Consider the following 23,335-nt stretch of genomic DNA (forward strand, 5'->3'; position numbering starts at 1 on the left):
GGCTCTGCCTACTGCAGGAATTGTACCAGTCACCTCTTTCCAGAGGACAACTCCCAGTATCGATACTGTGGTGGGGAACTCTGTGCACTGGGGTGAGTGGCATAGCTCTTACCCCCTGTCCCCTGGGTTTAATTTTATTTGTCATGAGCAATATATGTCTTTAGTCATGATTAAATTAAGCTAATTCTATTATTCAATGGCAAATTACTATAGTCTGTGTTTGTCTGAGCCATAAAAGCCTGTGAATTAGAATGGAATTGAATGACCATGTAAATAACCCTAATGTTGAGTGTGACCACAGTCAGGTGAGGGTATTAATAAGTCTGGTTGTAACCCCTTTGAATGTCATGTTTTTCTAGTTTGGTGTGTCAAATGAAAACCAGAAGAGTACTGTGGATCTAAAGAAATGGTCCAAACCAGCACTGGAAGAAGCAATCAGAAAGCAGACTCCTTTGCTCTCTCAGAGTTCAGGCCTTTCTCTGTCCAGCTGGAAAGATAGTAAAAAAATAAGCAAATAAATAAAAAGTAGTGATTGGAAAGCTCATCTAAAGACTGGATTTGACAGTAGCTGCTGGAGGCTGATACAAAGAAATTCTGCAGTGGGAGCCTTGGCTGCAGAAGTGGCAGAACTCGGGAGAGGCAAACAGGAGCACAGGCTGAGTTTTATTTTTGGACTCTTGGAAGCTTTTTGTTCTCAATACATACAAAAGGTGTTTGGTCTTAAATTGCTCAATCAGTAGGTGTTGGATCCTGGTGTCATGGCATCGACAGGAGCCAGAATCTAAACCAGACCTGCAGAGATGATAAATACCAGCCTGAGTTCTGTTCACAAGAAGGAAAGTCACCTCATTTCATTTAGAAACAAGTGACCATAGTAAGCTGAAGACTGAGAAAAGAGTTTTGGGGTGATCAGAAGGGGAGAAAGTGCACTTAGCACAAAATTAGGTTAGTTTATTGTACAGAGAAAGTCAATATTTTTGTACCAAGGACCACCCGAATGTTACTCATCTGGTCAATAGCCACAGCCAGGTGCTTTTACAAAGATCCAGAAAGCTGACAAGAAAAATGGCTTATTTCATACTTTCATCTTTAGAGGTAGGAAGAAAAACTATTTGAGCAATTTGCAGGATTCTGAGATCTGTACAGTTAGATTTATGGTAACCAGAGCCTCTAAAGCAGAAAGGAACAAGAAACTAAAAGTAGACAAAAATAATTTTCCTTTAATCATAACAACTAGGATTTTTTTTTTTTTAAAGAAAATCTAAAGCATGACAAATGGTGGTTCAATAATAATGACATTTAGTGAGGTGATGCTAGGGATTATCTATTATTCTCCCTGTAACTTTGACATTTGTGAGTAATTAAACTCACAGGACTCTCACAAACCATTAATTGCTATGAATGATTATGTGTGTGTGTGTAGTCAGTATTACACTTGATAGGAATATATCACATCATGGCCCATATTGCTTGGCAAACCATATGCATATATGAATGAAAAATGAAACAACGTATAGAAAAACAATAGTGAAGAAAGAAATGATGCAGAACAAAAGAGCACAGAGCAGTGAATCAGTGGCAAGTGGAGTGATGCTGTGTCTGCAGCACATGGCTTTGGTGTGTCCAAGTGAGCAACTCCCTCCATCATCAATGGTATGGAAGCCATCCAGAGGGATTAGTCTTGTAAGCAACTCCTGAGGAGACTCCACAGCCATGGTATCAGTAGGAGGTGTCTGGCTTGCACAGGTACCTCTCAGAATACAAAATATACACACTTTTAAAATTATTACTCTATAAAACAATCTACTTTCGATAATAGATACTGTTACCTGTTTGAGAGACGTGCAGCCAACTGTAAATTTAATTATAGCTTTGTCCCTTTAACAGCAAAAATTCTAAAAGACTCCTTTGGCTTTTATTCCCCCCCAGTTTTATTTAAACCGAAATATATTTTCAATTCACATTATCGCAGACAAAGTAAGCATTCTCTAAAACAAATAACTTCAGTGAGGGAAGGGAAACTTGATTCTGGGTGGCGGGGGGGCAGCATTGCTGTGTCCAGTGTGTGGCTGCCGAGGGGCATCACCCCCCATGAGGAATCACCACAGGTCTGTCCAGCCAGAGCTCAAACATCAGTTTGACTTTCCGAAGGCAGCCTGCTCCCGCTGACTTGCTCTGCAGCGAAACTCATATTTAAACATTGGGATTTTTGCCTAAAATTGCAGGATTAGAGCCATAGTTTATAAGCAGAATCTCGACCCAGTAATAACCATGAATTCATTTGACCCCCGAGTCTTTCAAACCCTGCCCTCGAGGGAGTAAATGAATGTTGCTTGCAGTGTAGTTCTCACACACATACAATGAGCCCCCGAACCACACGATGCCTGTGAATGCTAACCCGGAATTTGAAAGATAATGAAAGTTGTACAGAAACATTTTTCATTACCTGAAAGACGGGAAGGGCCGATATTCATCAGTCTTGTAACCTTATTGAAGTGGTGCAGGAGCTGGATTCTTTCCCAGGGGCTTTTATGGAATAATTATTTACACCACCAAGTTTTGATAGCACAGAAAGGAGGCATTTACTGTGTAAACTGAGAAGTTTTCAGAAACTAATTAACTGTGCTTTTCACCAGACACACAAAACTCCTTGTGGGAAAATCTTTTGTTAGGTCTCGGCTAAAAGGCCGAGCCAGCCCTTGTCAAAGCCAGCACAGCAATTCTGGGGACAGATGAGACAGACTGCAGTAACTAGAAGGAGCACAAAGGTTTACCTGCACAACCTAGGAAGAGGTGCTCTGGCTGCTTGTATTTTGGGTGGATGGAGTTAGGGCACCATTAATGAACAATAAACTGGTTTTTATTTTGACAGTGAAGTATTTATGTCTGCAAGTTCAGAAGGGACGTTAAGCCCACCATTGTGATAGTAGCTGGGCTGTTCCTTAGGCATGGAAAGGGCTGGTCCAGGTCTGTTCAACTGCTCCATATCTTTTGAAAGGTGTTTGTATAAGTAAGAAAAGTTGGAGATAAAGCTACCAAGCTGTTTTGCGAGTGCCTGCTTGTTATTCTCAGCATATCATAACCCCATTTATTTAACTTACCCTTTTTCCCAGCAAAGCTAGTGCTTCCTGCTCCAGGTAGGAGTTCCTTGGTAAACTCAGTGGTGGCTTTGGCCATGAAATGAGATATTGAAGAGATATGCCTTTGGCAGGTAAACGTGATATGGTATCAGCCTGTTGGTGGGGGAGCAGCACACGGGTTTATCTCCAACCACACAAACAAATCCGTTCCCAGCGCTCGTGCTGACGTGCACAGCCCTGTTGTGCTTTCTGTACCCAGGGAGGGTATAGATTTGCCTTCTCTGACTTTTAGCACACAGACAGTGACCTCTCACTTGCTTTCCTGCACTTGCTGTGTGTACTCAGTGCAGCTAAGAATTGTATTTAACGATTTCTGGTGTTTATTTTTAAACCTCACCAGCAGTTGCTGTGTACCCACCACCACTGAGGCAGCCAGCAGCCACTCTCTCTATCAGTAAGAAATTAATGGTGTAGCTGGAGCAACTTAGCAACTGCGTTTGGACTTTCATCCTCTGCGTGGAAATGTCTGCACACAGACTTCAGAATCACAGTCTAACAGTTTCTAGCAGTTAGTCCATAAGATACTTTCTCTTATTTTAAGAAACTTAAGACCTAACTTTTTACAGATTACTGAAGTTCATGAAGGGCCAGAGTTTTGCTGTACGTGGAATATATACGTGTGTCCTTGGGAGTAGTCATAGAGAAAAACATTTCAATAGAACATTGGCAGGATATCGTGCCTCCAGCTCCAAGTCTGCCTGAATTTATGAAAAACAATTATGCAAGCGTATTTCCATAATAAAAGAAACTGCATGTTGATGGGCTGAACTGGCATAGTAGTAATGTCTGTTAAAAAAAATAAAAATCTATTTGGATCTTACTATTCAGTTTTCTGATCAAAATATTATTTAAAATATGGACTTTTAGCTCCAAATATCCTTGCCACGTTTTCATTCGCATGTGCGTATATATATATATCTCAAAAATTTAACTTATCTCACTTGAACCATTCAAGTGTCTTATAAGCTATCTAATCCAGTATTGGTGTCCTCTGGTCCAAGTTCTTGAAGTAAACATTGATTTCATAGTATCAGAAAAATATGGCAAGAAAATGCCGTGAAAACAAGAAATGCCATGAAAGTTCTTACAAGAATTTGCATGTCCATGTTTTTTACTAAGAAAGCTTGATGCTACTTAAACTTTCTTGCCTTAAAACTTATTTTTCACATTAGGTTGAACAAAGGTTTTCTTTTTTGGCAAGACTTGACTGTGCTGCTATAAATTAAAATCTTTAACTTTTGAGATCACGGTGTTTAAGATATGTTTTATGATGTCACCTACTTGTCAGTCTGTTAAAAATGGATTTATGACTTGCTCAGAAAGAATCTGCTTGATATTATGGGTATCAGACACAACAGTTGCAGTGCTCATCAGCTGAAAGCAATGTGTTTTCACGTGAGAAGTTAAATATTCTCCATTCTGTAAAGATATCCAGGAGCCAGATTTGTAAACAGGGAGTCCTTTAAAGCTGATTGCTGAAACTTCATTACCAAATAATTTACAGGTAAGGGGTTTCACTTGTCTCAACAAAACTTAGGAAACGTATAACTGAGCACCTGCATCCATCTTATGCCTTCCAAAATAACAACAGCTTGCTCTGTGTGTTGGAAAAATCTGTTAAAATGATAGAACCAGTGAAATTTGATACATAGGAGAAATAAAGAATATAAAACCTCAGTCTTTGATTCCTCTTCATGGAACATAACTAAAAGAATATTCTTCATATATTCACTACAGTTAAGAAGGAAGAACATAATTTTCATGATGAAAAGTGGAGAGTTTGTGGCAGAGCACTTGAGGCTCTGGAGGCTTTGAGGCTTCCCTGTGCTATTTCAGCAGGCATGTATAAAAATGTTCTGCTTTTCCCAGATAGCCAGTGCAACTATTGCTTCTTATTTCTTTTTCTTCTGGGACAGTGGCGGGGGGATTTTTTTCTTCTTTCTTAGCCTGATAACAGAAGGCTGTTCTCTGGGAAGCTGCTGTTGGGTACATGCAGCTGATGTGCCAGCAGCTGTCCTGGTGAGCAAGGTGATGCCAGTTCTCTAAGCTCGGTTAGTCTGGAGTTAGGTGGACCTGGGTCTCCAGAAGAATACAGCTGCACTGTTGGGGTGATAAAATTGTTTTAGTGCCCGGGTTTCAGGTATTTCTTCTGTGTTTTCTTGATAGAGAATCCTCACCCATCTGCAATGGAGGTGTCACACCCAGGGGCCACTGCAGATCACACAGTCAGTCTTTATCTCGTCACAAAGTGATTCATTTGCAGTGTAATTTTTAATTGACAAGTTGGACTTCTGTTGTGATTTTCACTTAGGCTTTTGAGTCAGTGTAAATTTGCAGATTAAATTGAGTTTTTTTAAACTTATTTGCAGTTGAATTATTACAGTTTCAAATGATAAGGAGGAATAGGATGACTGAAAAAACCATCAGAGTTTTTTTTAGAGAAGTCTCCCTAAAAAGACTTTAGAGAAATTATTGTGTATAAAACAATCTATAGGGTAAAGTCTTTGTTCCACTTAGTTCCAACTCCCTTCTGGTAATAACCATGGCAGCAGGTACTTCCAGAGTGGTGTGAGGCATCCTTTGTTGGATGCTCAGACAGTGACGAGTCAGTTCACTGCAGGGAGAAATCTCTCCATATTGCTCATCTGTTAGAAATTACTTTATGCCATAAATCTGTATTTTTGTTTGTGCTGTTGACCATTTCTGACCCTTTACTTTTCAACTCTAGCTCTGAAATTTCCATTTTACAAGAAATGGGTTGTGAAGATACAAGCAGAAAACAAAAACTTAGAGGATAGTGGTTTTTTTTCCTCAGAATTCAGGATAACCAATGTCTCTTCTGCAGGTTACAAATATTCAAGCAAGAACAGTTTTACTTTCCTGGTCACCTCCCACTGGCCTTCTAAATGCAGATAGACACAACAACGGTTTGCCTTACACCTGTACCTACGAGGTTGCCTTATCGGATAAAGGGAGGGATGGAAAATACAAGATAATTTACAGGTAACAGCACCATTTTTTACATTTGTGTTTTCGTTGGGAATAAATTCTCTGAGCTTTTCAGAGCTGGCATGCCCATCAGTCACAGAAGAAGGGCACATTTGAGCACCCTCTGGTTGTTCCCTCAGCTGTCCCATCGGCCCCGTCGCCGGAGGAGCTTGCAGGGAGCTGAGTGCACGTCACAAGGTCCCTAATTGCCATCCCATCCCACCTCCCTGGCACGTGGCAGCTCCTGCAGCCTGTGCTGCCTCTCCCATTGCCAGTGAAAAGATTAATTTCTCTCCTATGCTAAATATCAGAACCTTCTGTGTACACCACACCTGCCTTCCTAATGGGCTGGTTTTGTGTGGACTTGCAGAATTTAGCGCAGCAAAGCTTGTTATTTCAGCTAACGAGCAAAATTTGAGGGCTTTGCTGCCTTGTAGTGTCTTAGATGAGCAGAGGAGGGAGTTACAGCCATCAGTAGTTGTAGAGGCTCCCAAGAAAAACCCGAATACTTGGCTCCCAGCAGCCCTCAGTAAAAATTCAGAGGGATTTCTCTGTGTCTCCTTGCAGTGATCCTCTGAGCTCATTCTGTGATCAAGTACATATGGTGTTATGCTTTTCTTTTTCCCTGCTAATGACATCTAGGAAGGAAAATTTGGAGATGTGACCTTGGCTATTGTGAAATACCTAATCCCTCCCAAATCTCATTAAATAAAGTCCAGGTGATAGAGCATTTATGGAATTACCTCTTGAGACCAAGCCATCTCCTTTCTTAAGGGTATTCCTCTTGGTATGCTGAAGGCAGGTTTTGGGTAATGCAAAAAGAAGGTATTAACCAGAGAAAGGCTGCCTGATTTTTTTAAATTTTTTTTTCCTGGCGTTTACACTGGCTATTTGTGAGCCAATGTTAGCATCTCCATAGTTCAGTATGTGCTGCTGAGCTTCTAAAATGGGAAGGACACCTTCTAGTACTTCTTGTGCTTGCTGGTGAGAGGGCTGCACATTTTCTCCTGGTTAGGAAACGTTGTGCATCTGTTTTAAAGCTGCTGGTGGTGATGTGTCTCCTGCTGCTGGCCAGAGTGCAGCCATTAGCTTGATGTGGTACATTCCATCAGGAGCAGCAGTAATTGTTATTACTATAGGCAAAAGAAACTCAGCAATATGTCAAATACATTGTCTTTGCAAGGAGGTGAACTCATTTCAGAGGGGGGGGAAAAAAGAATTTGCAGAGCATTGAATTATATGAAAACAAAGATTTGTTTTGTTTTGTTTTTTTGGTGTATTATTGACACGTGCAGGCATGTGCTTTCTGGTGAATTTTGTTCTCTTGATTTTGAGACGTCTCCCTGTATTTGTCCAGCTAGCTATGAAATATGCCTTTATGCTAAATTGAGAGCTTTCTTGTTTCCCATATTTTAATAAAATCACGAATAAGCCAGGCTCTTACATGAGATGGCTATTACTTATTAAGCACTGACCCGTACCTTAATCTTCACAGAACTGGCAACACATGACTGAGCCCAGTGTTCATTTACCAGCAAACAAGCCAGAAGGAAAAAGAATAGCCCTAACTATGTTGACTACATTTGAAATTAATAGATTATTTGCTGGGTTTTTTCCTAAAATGTCTGAAACTCTGCTTTAACTTCTCTTAGCATTAAAGGAGAGCTGGATCCAGCTGTTCAGGCATTAATTAAAGTCTCCTTGCCATGATTCTCACAGGGAGCATCATTCTGGAGGAGAAAGCAAATAAGTGGAACAGTTGTGCAAGAAACTATGCTTCTTCCTCTGAAGTTCAATGGCTCACTTTTTATAAAGTATTTTGAAATAAGGAATGTGCAGAAAGTACAGAAATAATGTTTGGATTCCATTCTTTTTTTCAGCTCAGGGAGAGTAGAAAACCACAGTGTGCTTTATGCAAATATCAACAAAATCCAAGCATTGAAGTAAACCCATATAGCTGGTTTACTGTATAAATTGGGATGATAAATTTGTTTCTTCTGTGTATATGGAGCTTTATAAAGTTTTCAAGAAACATGAAGTATGTTGACAAATTGTTGGTATATTGTTTGCTACTTTGTTTTTATTGTTATATATTGATAATTTTTTGTTGTTTTATTGTTATATTGTTTTTCTTTGGTGGGATTATCTCTTTTCTTTCAAATTATAATATCACTAGCTGTACTAAGTGTGATACTACTTCTCATAATTTACTAATTTGTTGAGTTTGGCATTCTTTCTTGCAGTGGAGAAGAATTAGAATATAACCTGAAGGACCTTAGGCCAGCAACAGATTATCATGTCAGGTGAGTTAGTGTGGATGTGAATGTCACTTAAATATAAACTCTTCCATTATATGAGAATAAATGTGAAAGTTTTTTAACTAAATATACAGTGTAGTTCAAGAATTTAATGGTCACCTCTGTAGGTGTATTTTTCAATGATTTCTACATATTTTGCAGTAGATTTTTTTTTCTTGGACTTTAAATTATGAGCATGCTTCTCAAACAACGTTTTCTGTTGTGTTGTCATTGCTGTAGAAAGAGGGAAAAAGAAGTCTACATGTCTGTATTTCTGTGTTTGAAAGTGAGATACCTGAAGCTGCTTAAAAACTTGACTCAAGCAACTGGTGTTTCTTCAGCTACTGTAACTCAGAAAGTTCTCCAGCCCGCTTTGTTCATAAATGGTCTGTGCTTTGGGAAGTAAATCTGCTGATTACAGATCCATCTGACTGTAGTAATTTCAGCATTTGTTACAAGAAAAAAAGATTGATTCGCACTGATCTGTCCTGATACTTTCAGGGCATATTTCTCTTTGATTCTGAAAATGTGTTTTACACATTTATTAACTATTAACACATTCTAGTTTTGCTCCTTGATGTTTTTAACATCGTCTGCATTACCTGTTCATGTTGCTTTTTTTAACGACTTGTTTATGTACTAAGGCTTCAAATTCACATCCTGTTCAGTTACCCTCCATATCCTTTAAAAAAAAAATCCTTTCATTCCTATCTATTGTTCCCTTCTGTTTTTCCAAACAAGGGCTAAGCATGGTGTGCTGTTTCATGTCAAGGCTGTTCCTGTTTGCAAAACTTTAAAGGACACCTTGCTTCTTAGCTCTAAAAAAGATCCAACACCTAAGTGTGTCCATCTTGTTCTGATACTATAGGTTCTTTTCAGTTTTAAGGGTAGTTTCTAGTGGAGCCCTAAAATAAAATTTTCAAGTAGAAGGAGAAGACCAGAAGTAATTCGTCATAAATAAGGAAAAGATGCAGCTCCTGGGCTGGGCAGGAGTTCCAGCCACAACAGGGATGGTAGCAAGGAGAAGAAGGTTGTAAAACACTGTTGAGCTTCCTGCTGTAAGCATTGAGCATCTCTTTTGAAGCCAACTTCAAACACCAGAGTGGTCACCATGTGCAGTTGGGTTGAGGTCTTGGTCATTTTTAGGGGTATTTGTCCCATGTCCTGGCTGACTTCTTCCTCCCTTACCTACAGCTCCCTCCACCTTCCTGCAGGTTTATCAAATAATTCATTTGTGAACAATTAGCAGTAACTTCTGTTCAAAAACAAGTGACTGCTAAATATAAAAGTCAGCCTTGCAAAGCAGCAGCCCATGTTTGCAGCGGAGCGAGCCGACACTGAACGAGCTGCCTATTTGCTTTCCATTACAGTTTTTTTTTTTCTTCACTGTAACTGCATTATGTATTAACATCTGTGAAGAAATAAATCTGTTCAGTAAAGAAATTTAAGGGCCAGCAGTTACTGGGCGGATTGCTTTGGGTCTCCTTAACCTTGGCAGCATCTCTCAGGGCTTTATCTCCACCAGACAAGGTACTTGTTCTTGCTGCTGCCCTGTGGGGCACCTGGGACAACCTGGATCACTCTGAACCCACTGCTTGCTTTTCTTCAGGTGTATTGTTGTGGTACCTTCAGGGCTGACTGTGCTGTGTTTCAGTGACATGCAGAGGATGCCCCCTAAGTTCGTTTTCTCATGGTTTTATTCCCTTATGATTTTTGTTGGATGCTTGACTGTGCTCATTTCCAGCAGATGTACACAAATTGCATTTGTTTTCGCTCCTGACTGCTAATAGGTGATGGGTAAAGCAGCACTACAGCAGTTCTTGTCAGTCTCCCCCAAAAGGTTTGATTCTACGTAGGTGGCCATTGTACATAAATTACTCTTATCTACTGAAAACAAATTTAGAAATTGCCCTTTCTTTAGCTCTGCATTCAAGTACACAATAGCTACAGCCAACTCAGAGGTCATCGTCTGGTCATGATTTGAACTTTTTTTTGAGTAGAAGACTTCCAATTTGCACTTTCTTTTGCTACATGGAAAATGTGAAGGGAAAAAATAACACCATTAATTTTTCAGAGAAAGGCACCTCTTGAGGAAGTGCTCAACTATATCCTATTTGCTTTCCCACATGATTTTGTATTTTATATCCCCCTCTATGGTGATATATAGAAGATTTGCCTGAAATCAAATTTGCTTTGAAGATTTTTAGTTTATTGGAGTAATATTGCTGAGCTGTGTTAGTTCTAATCCTTGGAACTCCACTAAGTCTTGACACCTGAGCCATGTAGGATGAGCTTGTACCCGTGGAAGGAGACCAGCAGTTACCACCACTCAACATGATACATGGGACTCAAGTGTAAAGCAAGTGTTAAAGTTGACACCTTTTTCTCATGAGCTCATACTTTCTGTTGTGTTGCAAAGAGAATTTTAGCACAGTGTGTGGAAGCTGTCTTGCAATTACAAGGAAGTAGTGGTGGAAAGAAAAGATGATGATGAAGATAACTCAGTGGTCTCTGGGAGTATTTGCACAAATTACTGTAGAGTTTGCCTTCTGCCGTGTGGGTTTTGGGGGTTTTTTTTGCATACTTGTATGAAGTGAAGTAAAATAAGGACAGACACTGGTCTGTGATAAATCTGTCATTAGTGAATGGTATCATGGATGCTTTGGTAGTCAAATACTGTGGCTGAGACAGTGCCAGTGTAACTGTCAGCAAATTTATAACCCACTTGATTACTCTTTCCAGGGTATATGCAATGTACAACTCAGTAAAGGGATCCTGCTCAGAGCCAGTAAGCTTCACCACTCACAGCTCAGCACCAGAGTGTCCCTTCCCACCCAAACCCTCGCACAGGACCAAAAGCTCCTTAACCTTACAGTGGAAGGTAGGTAATGCTGGGATCGGGCAAGAAAGCAGGGAAAAATGGAGTTTACTGACAGTGAGCATAAATACTGAAAATAATTGAAAGCTGAGACAGTCATTTTTCAGTAAGGGACTTGAACTTGCTCTACTCTGACAAATCCCTTCCTGTGCACTGACTTGACTTTTAAAATGTATGTGTTTCATTATCGTTAAGAGGTTGCCAAGCCACGTGCAAAGCACTTGAAACTGTAGTCATTTGCCTGGGGGGTGGTGAAGTAGTTTTCTTCTATTCCCCAAGTCACCTTTTGTTTATTTTTGTTTGTAGGCACCCATTGATAATGGTTCAAAAATCACCAGCTACCTTCTGGAGTGGGATGAGGTAAGTTGTAACTAGTTGAAATAAATACACAAATAAATGGTACTCAGACTTTACAAGGATTTGCTGAGTAAAGAAAAATAATTAAATACAGGAGAAAATAGAAAGAGGAAAATGAAATCCTGATGACATTAGGTAAAGAGTTAGAAAGATGAAAGGGGCAGCGAGGGGAAAACTTTCCATTCAGTTTATTTTATGCAGAGATAATGTTCCGTACTCATGAAATCTTTTATCACTCATTTGGTGTATATTATTTGTTAATTGGCATTGCTTACTATTTCATTACTTGTAATGTATCTTAGAGTTCTGTTCATGATCTCTTTCTTCTGTTTGCTGACTGAGTGCAGAATAAACACTGTTCCTGCCTCAGAGGAGACAAGCTATGATCTTGCAGCCCTTTCTGCAGAGAATGTACTCAGGGTCAAAAGAAGTGTCCTTTTCACAGTGACAATTAGTCCCCATCCAAGCATAAAAGGAATTAAGTTCTCTCCTATTTTATGTGGTTAGTGAGCAATGGGCTGTTGGGGAGGGTGCCCTGACAACATGGTGTGGATGATTTTTTGGAGGTGGGTTCTTGTGAATCCTCCCTCTGTCCCCTGATTCCTTTCTACCTCCGTTCTTTTGTGCAAGCCATATTTCTGCAGAAAGCATGAGTCAGGGAGTATCATCTTTGAAGGAAAAAATACATAATGGGTGACAGAAAGGGCTTGGGCAACATATAAAGAAAAAAAGAGTCATGAGTCAGGAAATGAAGCGTATGAAAGGGTGTCCGGTTGTGCAGTCTGAGAAACATCTCTTGAGGTCTTTTGTAGTCTAAAAATATTCTGAAGGGAGTATTCTGTTATGAATAGTTTTCCATTATTGCACTAATAACACATTCCCAGATCATTCTGGCACATGTTGGGTGTTTGGAGCCACTCACTGTGCAAACATTTATTGTATGCACTGTCACAGCAAGTGGGGTCTGCATGATGAGAAACCCTCTGAACTGTAAACAATAACTTCAGAATGACTTGCTGTCCCTCTCTGCATAATGGAAGGGGAAAGGTCGTCAGTGAAGAGGGAAAAAAGCGGAGTGTGAGGTCTGGGAAAAGGGATTAAAGAGATATTTCTCCAAAAGGATTGGCCAGGATGATCCCGTTACGCCTTCTGTGACACCTTGACTGTGCACTTGTGATCTCTTCCAAGGCTTCCAATAATTTGGAGCCATGGGAACATAACAGCACCAAACAGTGAAGCAGTGGAAATGTGGATTATTTTAGCCTGCAAAGGGAAGGAAAGCAGAAGAAGGTCTTGTCAGAAGAGACCACCAGCAGACCATTAATACAGTGCAAATACTTCGGATATTCATTTTGTCTACATGGAGCCTAGACATAATTTTATATATATATATATGTATATATATGTATGGCAATTCTAAAATTCTTTTGTCCTTTATACCCTTTAATACTGATTATATACCTAGAGTTTTGTCTTCAGAAAGAATGGTTATGATATGTCTTTTTCACAGGGCAAAAGCAGTTTGGTTTTGGGTAGCTCAGGTACCAATGGGGAAAAATTGAGGCATCCTGATTCCATTAGTCTGTCTATTTTAATTACCTTGTTTTCTCAGTAACAGCCATGAAATCTGAGATCACAATGGAGAACTAACCAGCACAGATGAAAGAATAATGGCCTTGCACAAATTAATTTGGTATATCTCCAATGATTTGACAGGACTCCTGGCTGAAATGTAGTTGTCAGGTTCTGAGACAGTTAATACTACAGGTGTAGCTTCTCTAAAAATTCTTTTCCTCTGATATGAGACAGAAATGCCATTTTGAGTCGCTAAATTAAAACCTGCTATTTAGGCTTGTTAAAGAAAAAGTCTGAAGATGCAGGCTAGCTGTGCCTGGATCTGAAGGAACCTCATCTCATGCAATGGTGAGCTCGGCAGGATGTTCCACTCACTTTTTCAGGTGCTATGGCAAGTTGTGCCTCTGACATGAAGTGCATTCAGCTACTGGAGTTGCACCTCCCAAGTACAAAAGAGAATTCACTTGCAGTGCTCTGTACCCTTGCACTTGGTTGTGTAAACTCCACGTAAGCAAAAGCGCTGACTTTTCCACAATGCCACACTGTGTCCTGGTGAAATCAAGAAATAAATACATCAGAGCAGAGGAGAACGCTTGCCAGGCAACAGCAAACACGCTGCCAGATCTCAGCTAGAGCAGCATTCATTAGCTACAGGGCACAGGATAAAATATAAACACGGGAAAATCAGCGATAGAAGGAAATTAAATCGTGGCTGCAAAGCAGGGAGGGCTTTGTAAGAGTGGAGAACAAGAAATGTATCCAATGATAAAGTTGGAAAAGCACCCTAAAATGGCAGCATGCCTGGGAAGTTGGTCCCTTCCTGGGAAGGATGGTGTGAATGAGCTGTGGAAAGCCCTTGCCACTCTCACTGTAGGCAGATCCTTGAAAACTGTTGTGCAAAGGCTGCAGCCTCAGACTGTGGAAACAAAACTGGCATCAGGCACAGGAGGTGTGGGGAGAGGTGGAGGTGTTCAGATCGGCACCTCCAGCTGTATCCCAGTCACACCAGTGTGTTCCCCCAGCTCGAGCTGTGCTACAGAGAGGGCTCCAGCAGCCCCTCTATGCTCCCTCATGGTGGGTCATGGGTTATCTGTCTCTGGGATCTCTGGATCTTGGAGCGTGTCAGATGCTCAGCAGTATGTCACCCTCATTCTTCTTGTTTTTACAGGGTGGAGGCACAGTTTGTAGCATGTAAAATGCAGCCAGGGGCATAGATGGCATCACTTGTATATGCAGAAAGTGAATTGTTGCTGTAAAGCGACAGCAGGAGCACCGTGTTTTACAGCCCTAGGGTTAGGTGAGGTGGGAAATTCTGCTTAGTAAGTCACTGTGCCAGTCCTACCCAGCTACTGCCTCAGTTTAGTTCTGGGTTTTGGTGTTTTTCCTGACCTGTAGACTCTGTAAAATCCTTGATACACAAAGCTATTCCTGCTGTTCCATCTTTTTCCCTCCCAATTTGGATTAAAGAGTTAGGATCAGCCCCTCATCTCCGTTATTTTGAAATCTGGTGGGATATCAACAAGCCTGCACCTCAGGTGCTGGGACTGACAGTAGTCATCTGGCAATAAAATCAATTAAAATTAATAATTAAGGAAAACTTCACCTTCTGACTCTGCTATGAACTTTGAACTTACAAACCTGAACTAATCAATTGATGACTTGGTGCCAGGATTGTTTATTCAGGGTCAGCAAAGGCTAATCAGAAAAAAATAGCATTAGTTGTATACCAAAAAGAAAATGTGACTGTAGAGGAGGTGATGCTTTCTCCTGATGCCAGTGTTCATCAAAATCAGTAAACTGTAACTGCATTGAAAAATGCTGCTGGCACTGCTGTAAGAATCAGGCCTTTGTTACTAATTAGATGTGAAATGCTGGTTCTGTGATTAAGTGGTAGTAAGTAAATGTTTCTCTTGTGCATATGGGCAGCGAGAGTATCCTATTCATTCTCTATGGGAAAAGGGAGGAATGTTCCTGAGTCAGAAACATCCCTCTCACACAGTGTGTGTCTCTGTTTTATGTACAACTCAAAGCAGCTTTAATTCTCATCCAGTAAGCAGCTCATTTTAATCTACTCGAGAGAGACTGATACAACACCACACTACTTAATGATTTGATGATGGATAGTTAATAATGAAGTTTATTATATAGGTAAATTGAGATCATTTTGTTCTGCCACAAAATTTTTAATTTCTCAAGGTAGCAGAGATGTGCTTGTTTTTTACCAGCTGATAATCTGAGCAAAGTATCTCAGTGAATGCTGCACTGGAATTTGGATACACAGAGCTCCATGTTTGTGCTCGTTCACTCACTTGCCCTCTGAGTCTGTTCTGTGGCTGCGCCACTCCTGTGAGACATGCAAGAGGAGAGCCTTGGATAAAATTGGGGTTTGTGTATATTCTAGGGATGTTTCATAGGTCTTTTGCTATCTTCTAAATGTTTGTATGTAGAGAAAATTCAGTTATGTGTATAACTTGCACAATAAATGCTTTGCAGAGATCTTAAGGTGTGTTACACTAATTGTTGACAGTTTGCTCTGCAGCTCTGTGTCAGATTGAGTATCAGTCTGTTCCTTTTTATTGCCAGTATGACCTGAACATAGCAGCTAATGCTGGCGTGGCCACAGATGTCCATCCTGCCTCCTGGTTGCAGATCTGATGCTGGCAGCTCTGCTGCAGATTTCTGTGGTGAAGGACTGTGGTCCATTCCTGCATCACTGTACCTGCAGTGGCCACTTCCTCCTTTTGTGTTTATTTACTGCCTGTGCTGCAGGAAATGCAGTCAACAAAACCCATTTAAATGCTCAAAACCCTTGTTCAATAAATACACTCGCCAAGAGACACTTTGGCACCCTGTGTTGAGTGTGTGGCTTGAAATATAGCTGAAATAGCAGGGAAAACTCTTAAAAACTGTGTGTAAACGCTCTGTTAGAGTGTTGTGCAAATTCTGAGGGATTTGTGGAGCTGAATTGTTCTTGTTTCCTGACAGGCGCTGATGATCATCACAGTATGGGTTGTCCTGGAGAAGAATAGGGAACACAGGCTGGAGAAAGCAGGCCTGGAGGAGAAGTCAGACAGCACTCCCTCTGAAATCTGGGGATTAGAAATATTTGCGGAAATGATACAGTGTATTTTAAGCAACTTACGAAACATTATTTAAAGGATTAAAAACTTGGATGCTGAGTGTACAAAGGATAGGAGAAGGATTCTGGGAAAGCTGTAAGACTCTTGGGTGGCAGCCAGTACCAGCCTGCCAGTTGTTCCTGTCTATAATTATGCCAGCATTAGTGCTTTCATAAATCTTGGGAGAGAAGGAGCGGAGAGGCTATTTCCAGGCTATTAATGCCAGGATAATTAGAAATATCGGCCAGCCTCTCCAATTAGTGCCAATAGAATCCAAAATACCAGCCAGTCTGAGTAATTTGAATACCAGTTGGTCTCTGAGTGAGTCTGGGGAATGTATAGTACCAGTTCTACAAGAGAAATATATACAATATCAGAGTTTGTACTGTTATAAAGTTGAAGATAACTTAGATGTTTGGCAATCTTGGCAAAGTTTTACCCACCAGTTTGATAAATGAGAGTTTCCTTGGCCCGTTGCTCTCAGTTCAGGCATTGTGCTACAGGTGAGATTGTCCATGACTTTTCCTTTTTAGCCAGCATTGCTTTATCAAACACATGCTTAGTATTTGGTCATTTTGTTCTCTTGGAAAAAAGCATAGGTAAATCACTAAACAAACCTACATTCTTAAGCAGAAATCAAAAATAAATGTTTTCAATTGTTTATAAGTAGTAAAGTCATCAAAGAGTTGGAGGAAAATTAATTTAATGCAACTCAACCTATAAAAGAGAGTTTGCATAGGGAAGAAAAAAAATATATTCTTGATAGTCTTGCACTGATGAATGGATATTTTACTGAAACACGGGATTTCTAATGTGGTTTTGTGTAGTGTGGAGTTTACACACATTATTGCTGAGCTGGGATGTATGGTCACCTATCTTTTTCGTCCTAAAGTAATTTTATCATAGAACTCTATAACTAGGGAATTTAGATCTGAAAAGGTTTTCTCATTTTACAAAATGATTCTCTTCTAATTCCATCTCTTAATTTGCTTGATCCATACAGTAATGTTACAGCTGGAGCAGGTGGGTGAAGTTGAAGGAGATTCTGTATAAAACCAAGTTCCAGAACAAGTGTAGGCTCACTGTGTATAAATAAAAGTTAGGGCTGTTTGCCAGTGTGATAAATGTCCCTTCAGTGCCTCCACATTGTTATTCCGTGCTGGAGATCTGCATGATTGTTTCTAGCTTGATAAACATGTTCTGGAGATACACTACAAACATTTTAGGGAGTTTTTCCTTCTGTGTTGTAGTCTGAGGGAAAATAAGTAGAAATTGGTAGGAGCTGGAGAATGGCCAAGTGAAAAATGCATGTCCCACTCAGGCATTTTTGAGATCTTTAGTGGCGAAGTGATGTATTGAGCATGGAGGAAGAATGGGGTGTGGGAGGGCAGAGCAAGCCCAAGGAGGCAGCAGCAGGTGAAGCTGTTGTCTGCAGTGAGGGACACCCATATAGATAATAAAATAATAATTAAAAATTGTAGAGACAGGTGCCAAAGATAGTAAATGGCATAGCAGAGCTTTTCAGTCAGAAGAAGTTGCAGAGATAATTCTGTCTCCTGCACCTATCTGAGCCCATGATGTCATTTGCCAGGCTTCTACTCTGCTGTGCTTAATAATGTAATTGTCCATTAATTTTGCATTCAGGTATTGAAATTAAAAGCCTTTAAACTGCTTCAGCTCTGTTAGATATTATTTATGAAGAGTTGAGCAGTCCATGCCCTTTCTCCAGAAAGATTTCAAATTGATCATTTCCTGCATGTGACATAGTACGAAACCTGGTTTAGGCTCTCTGCCCTGCAAACAGCTCAGCTTAATTTTTACCCCAGGGTGTACCAAGTTGGGGTGCATTGAAAAGGTTTTTGTGTGGTTTTAAATGTGGTGGGGTGAAGGAGAGAACTTCTGAGTGTCCTTATCCTCAGCCGTGCTGGTTTGTACCTGAGGAAGGATTTGGGAGCTGGAGAGGTGTCCCGATGCCCTCTCTGGCTGCAGCCCCATCTTGGCTTTGTCAGGATGGATCACTGTTCCAGGTCATGCTGATGTGAGACTTCCATAAACCATCCCTCTGGTATCCAAGTTTCTTACCAAAGCTGCACAGTTACCAACAAATCCTCTTCACTCATCATGTGCTCCAAGCAGTGGGGTCGGTGCAGAACTGGCACATTAAATATTCCTCTGTGATTAATAAATCTATTTTGCCCTGGAGAGCAGAGCATGGGGCTGGTTGTACCTGGGTTGTCCCGCTGGGTCTGCCCATGGCTCGACTGTGGGGAGCGAGAGCCCTCTTGTGGGATAGAGAATTCCTGAAGGACCAGGGAGGGATGGAGGTACGGAGGGTAGAGCTTGCAAGAAATGTTGGCCGCACCTTTCCTGTGCCTCTGTGACTGAGTGGATTGAGGGATGATTTTACCCTTAATTTGCCTGGTTTTTTGTTAATGAGTGGGATAAATCACGTTTCAAGCAGAATGCCAGGAGCTGTAGATACATCTCACAAATATAAAACTCTGAGAAGAGGAGGGATCTGTCAGCAGGCTGACTGTGCTGATCTGTGGGATTTTGGGAGCAAAGCAGCTCTGTCAGTGCTTACACAGCCTCCTTTGCACAGTGCCTGTATGGAAACATCCAGTTCTAATATCGTTTAACAGCTTTTTAAAATAAGCACTGTGTGGTTTTTGTTTCATAGCGATCCAATTACAGATTTCTCTCTTTCTAGGGAAAGAGGAACAGTGGTTTCAGAGAATGTTACTTCGGGAGCCAGAAGCATTGCAAGCTGACTAAGCTTTGTCCAGCTTTGGGTTACACCTTCCGATTAGCGGCCCAGAACGACATCGGTACTAGGTAAGCTACCCAAGGTACACATTTATTTGAGGAAAAAGTGATAGCTGGAAAGTTTAACTATCAGTGACAGTATAAAGAGGAATTTCTGAGGGGGATTTTTGTTTATTTTTTCTCTTCGTGGTTTTGAGTTAAAGCTGCACCTTCCCTGGTGGTATCCTTCAGGTCCCAGGGAATTGCCCTATACCATCAGCATGATGAGGTCAGCCTAAGAAGATAGGCTCCTTTTGAGGTGTTAAATGGTGTTTTGTGATCTATTCCTAATACAAAAAGAATACATCTGTTATGTAAAATTCCCACTAGGGACCTCTGCGAACCAAGAAAAACAAGCAAGAGGAAGTTGAGTTACAGATTTTGAAAGGAATCTTGATATATTTATTTTTCTGGTTTAAAGCAAAGCCCTTCTGTCTCTTTTCAACAGTACAGTCCCTTCCTTCTTCCTCAGGACTGGCAGGGCTGGCTGATGGGGTGGGAAAGAAGGGGGAGAGAGCCAGGACCGTGGCAGGACAGACACACTCAGGGACACTGAAAATGGGATTTAGCTTCTGCTTTTCCTTGCACATTAACAGATGCACTCAGATGAAGATGGTAAGAAATCAGACTTAGTTCAATCCTCTGGGAGCTGCAGGGGAGCACTGGGATAAAATGTTCTGCAGCCTAAGGACCAGAGAGTGCCCAGAGACATCGTGTTGCAGGGGCTGTGTGTACTCTCTGTGCTCAGGGAAGAAAAGTAGGCCAGGAAGAGTTTAGCTGTGAAGAAACCAAACATCCAGTGCTCTTGTGTACTCCTTTATTGTCCTTCTTAGCTAAACAGGATCTAATCATTATTACAAGAAGGACACAAAAAGAAACACTAGTGGTACATAACAATGTGTTCGGTGGAGGGAGATTCCTGTATTGTTCTCTCTTCTAAAGCACAAACCTCTGAGTAACATATAGCTTTAAAAAGCTGTTTTATTCATGGTCCTGTGTTTTCTCTGAGATGCACTGAGACCATTCATGTATGCACAGTCCCTTTTCCCAACTGCTTGCAAGATTTCTTCCCTCCCAGTTGAAATAATACTTGATCTGGAAAGCGGGGGGGCTTGAGCTGCTGAGTGTAACTGGAAGGGATTTGGGATTGTGCAAAGTTCCCAGTTCTGGCATCTCTTTTCTTTGCCAGATTCCAGATTTTTAAAATACCTTAGGGTGTGTTTCAACATCCCCCCCCACCTCTTCCCCCTGCCCTTTTTTTGTTTTCCCTATTTTTTTTATCCTCAAGACTATCAAGCAGGGAGTGAACTAAGAACTGTATTTATGGTCAGCTGCTCTGTGCTAATCTGTGAGATAAGCACCAGCAGCATAGAGCTTATTTTATAGGCAGCACTCAAAATTATGACATGATAATGTCATCTAACACTTCATGTCATAATATGGTTTTGATTGGTTGTAATGCTTGTGAACTTAAGATCTAAGATGATTTTTGTCTTGTTCAGGTGTTAGTTATATGTGGATTATTTAACTATAAGAGTATTTCAACAAAAATGCTATTTTTGAGGAAGAAGACTTAAAAAGGAGATGTCCTTTTCTGGGTGTTAAATTTGAGGTATAACTTTAAGGCACAAAATAAGTTCGTACTTTGGAAACACAGATTTGAACATTGCAAGAACGTTACCTTAACTTGAGAGTTCTTTGTTCTCTTCCCAAAATTTCACCAGAATCTGTCCATTTAAAACTCTGTTCTGAAATTTCCATTGTACATAATATATTCTGCATGGAAATTTGAGAGAACTGTTCCACACTTGCTCATCTCCTGTTGTTTTAAGGATGCTGGGATTTGACAAAACGAGAGCCTACATCCCCTTGGCCACAGGTGTTCTCTCTGGTTGCAGCCTGAGCTGTGCAAAACTTTATGCTCAGCTTAAAATGCAAAGAAGTTTGGGCAGGGAAGGTCAGGAAGGAGTAGAGCCAGCCTGGAGGGCTGGAAGGTGTCTGTGCCTGCACCAGGCAGCTCCTACGTGATGCTGAGCATGTATGGGCAGGACTGGATAAATTTTTCCTGCTTTCTTTGGAGGGGGATGTCTGAAGCAGTGGGACTAGATCTGCTGAAGAACTCACCTTTCAACGGTGTAGCTTAAATAGAAGTTGTGTTCTGAGTTTGTAGTAGTTGTAGTCTGAGCATCTCAAGTTCAACATCCCAAAGTTAAATACTTTGGACTTTATTTCCTATATTTTAGTTCCCTTATGCTACATGACATTTTCCTCTACTTCACTGTTAATAACAAGTTAATATTTTTAGGCAGTCAAATATTTTTTCCAGTATAATTGTGATGAGATCTGTAAAATGACTGTGAGGACACATAATCCTGCATTTTTTTTCTATTTTTAGTTCTGGCATTTCCTAACTGGGCGTTCATCTTTTCCACCTAGGCAATTTGAATGTTGTCCACATTTTTTGAAAATATTAAATAACCCCCTAAACTTCGATGTGTTTAGAGGAATGTAGTTTTGTTTTGTTTGTGTTTTAATATTCCTCTCTCTCTCCTTCTGTGTCTCTGAGCAGTGGGTACAGCCAGGAGGTGGTTTGCTACACTGCAGGCAATATTCCTCAGACCCCTTCTGCACCAAGGCTTGTTCGAGCTGGTGTTACGTGGATCTCATTGCAGTGGAATAAAGTAGAAGGATGTACACCAGAGGAAGTGATTTCCTACACCCTGGAAATTCAGGAAGAAGATAATGTAAGTGCTGTGTTGCTGTAAAGTGCATGACTTAGACTGGGTTTTCATTTGTCAATTGAAGATCACTGAGAAGAACATGGAATGCTGCTTTGGAGGGCCTTCCAGGAGTACTGGGTATTTGGCAGGACAGAGCTGTGTGATTTGTTCTGCTCTGCAGCAGAATTAATTATGAATCCTTAGCTAAAAATCTGTACTGTCAGCCATGATTACTTACAAAGCTGCACAGGAGTCTGTGAGTGTAGGGCAGCTTGTCCTTAACCAGTTCAGTCTGCTCTGTCCTCACTGCTCTGTGGTGTGTGTTGTGTCATCTGTCACTTCCAGTTCTGTAACAGGTTAAACTGCCACAAGTGGTTTTGTGCTTATTTTGCAGCAAAATTATATTATTTAGGGCAGCTGCACTATGCCTCTAGAGGAAAATTATTGTGGTCTTGCAGCTTAAAAGTAATAATAATAATAAAAAAGCACTCAGCTATGAAGCTCCTTTGCTATAATGTGTTGTAGCTGTAATACAGGGAGCACTTTCTCAGACTCCACAGTTATGGGATTTTGTTTGGTTTTGGTTTTTTTTTTTTAGGATAGCGTGTTTCACCCGAAGTACACTGGAGAGGAGCAAGCCTGTACTGTGAAGAATCTCAGAAGAAGCACACAGTATAAATTCAGGGTAAAATCTCTTTCCTCTTGTCTTTGCGTAGTGTGTTCTGTGTTGGTTTTTTTCCAGGCACTGTAGAAATCCTTTAATACTCCCTCCAAAACTGAGTCATCAAGTAGAAGTTTACTTTATACTGCAGCCTAACAGATTAAACTGTTAGTTGTATTTTTACTTTTATCACAGGATATGCTGTTACTCAGCATTTTTGGAACAAACGTAGTTCTCAGTACCATGTACTGTCGGTAGGATGTTGTGAGAGTGTGGCTCAGGGCACGAGGTAATTTTAGTTGGCTGCATTGCTCCCAAAATGTTCTGTGGAGCAAATGTTCAGAGTGGAGCAAATGCTGCAGGGCACCCAGCGAACACAGCTCTCCTCCCCAGCTCAGGGCTTTTCTTCCCCTGGCAGCCAGAAATTGAAGCTTTTTTATCTCATATGTCCACGTGGCTGTTTTGGAGCTGTTTTTTTGCAAGTGTTGGTATCTCCTGCTCTGTGGGTGCTCCTAAACACAGACCCCCAAGACTGTCCACTGTAGTGGCTCCACAGGATGTGCCATCTGGAGCACAGTGTCCCTCTGGAGATGGGCAGAAGATGTCTGTGAAGCCAACGTCCTCTCTGCTCCCATCAGCAAATGGAGTCAGTATCTGGAAGCAGCTTTGTGTAATTTGTAAACAGCACAGGGAGAGGAGGATACCACAGGCTTGTGTCGATTCAGAAACATTTGGCTTCTGTATGTCTTTGTATATTCAGAAGCAGGAAAAAGAAAACTTTACCCAAAGACTCAT

The 23,335-nt window shown here is 40.9% G+C and overlaps 1 protein-coding gene across 2 annotated transcripts in view; it reads left to right on the forward strand.

The window, feature by feature from the left end:
* Window positions 1–23,335, forward strand: part of FNDC3B (fibronectin type III domain containing 3B) — a 191,474-nt gene that overhangs the window by 124,645 nt on the left and 43,494 nt on the right. For both annotated transcript variants that reach the window (XM_029962340.1, XM_029962339.1), the window contains 7 exons: window positions 5,986–6,143; window positions 8,372–8,431; window positions 11,168–11,306; window positions 11,610–11,663; window positions 19,065–19,189; window positions 21,729–21,903; window positions 22,478–22,564. In XM_029962340.1, coding sequence (XP_029818200.1) covers window positions 5,986–6,143; window positions 8,372–8,431; window positions 11,168–11,306; window positions 11,610–11,663; window positions 19,065–19,189; window positions 21,729–21,903; window positions 22,478–22,564 — 798 coding nt within the window. The remainder of the gene's footprint in view (window positions 1–5,985; window positions 6,144–8,371; window positions 8,432–11,167; window positions 11,307–11,609; window positions 11,664–19,064; window positions 19,190–21,728; window positions 21,904–22,477; window positions 22,565–23,335) is intronic.

Source organism: Manacus vitellinus, unplaced genomic scaffold (assembly GCF_001715985.3).
Source record: "Manacus vitellinus isolate BGI_N305 unplaced genomic scaffold, ASM171598v3 scaffold_45_pilon, whole genome shotgun sequence".
Taxonomy (NCBI): domain Eukaryota; kingdom Metazoa; phylum Chordata; class Aves; order Passeriformes; family Pipridae; genus Manacus; species Manacus vitellinus.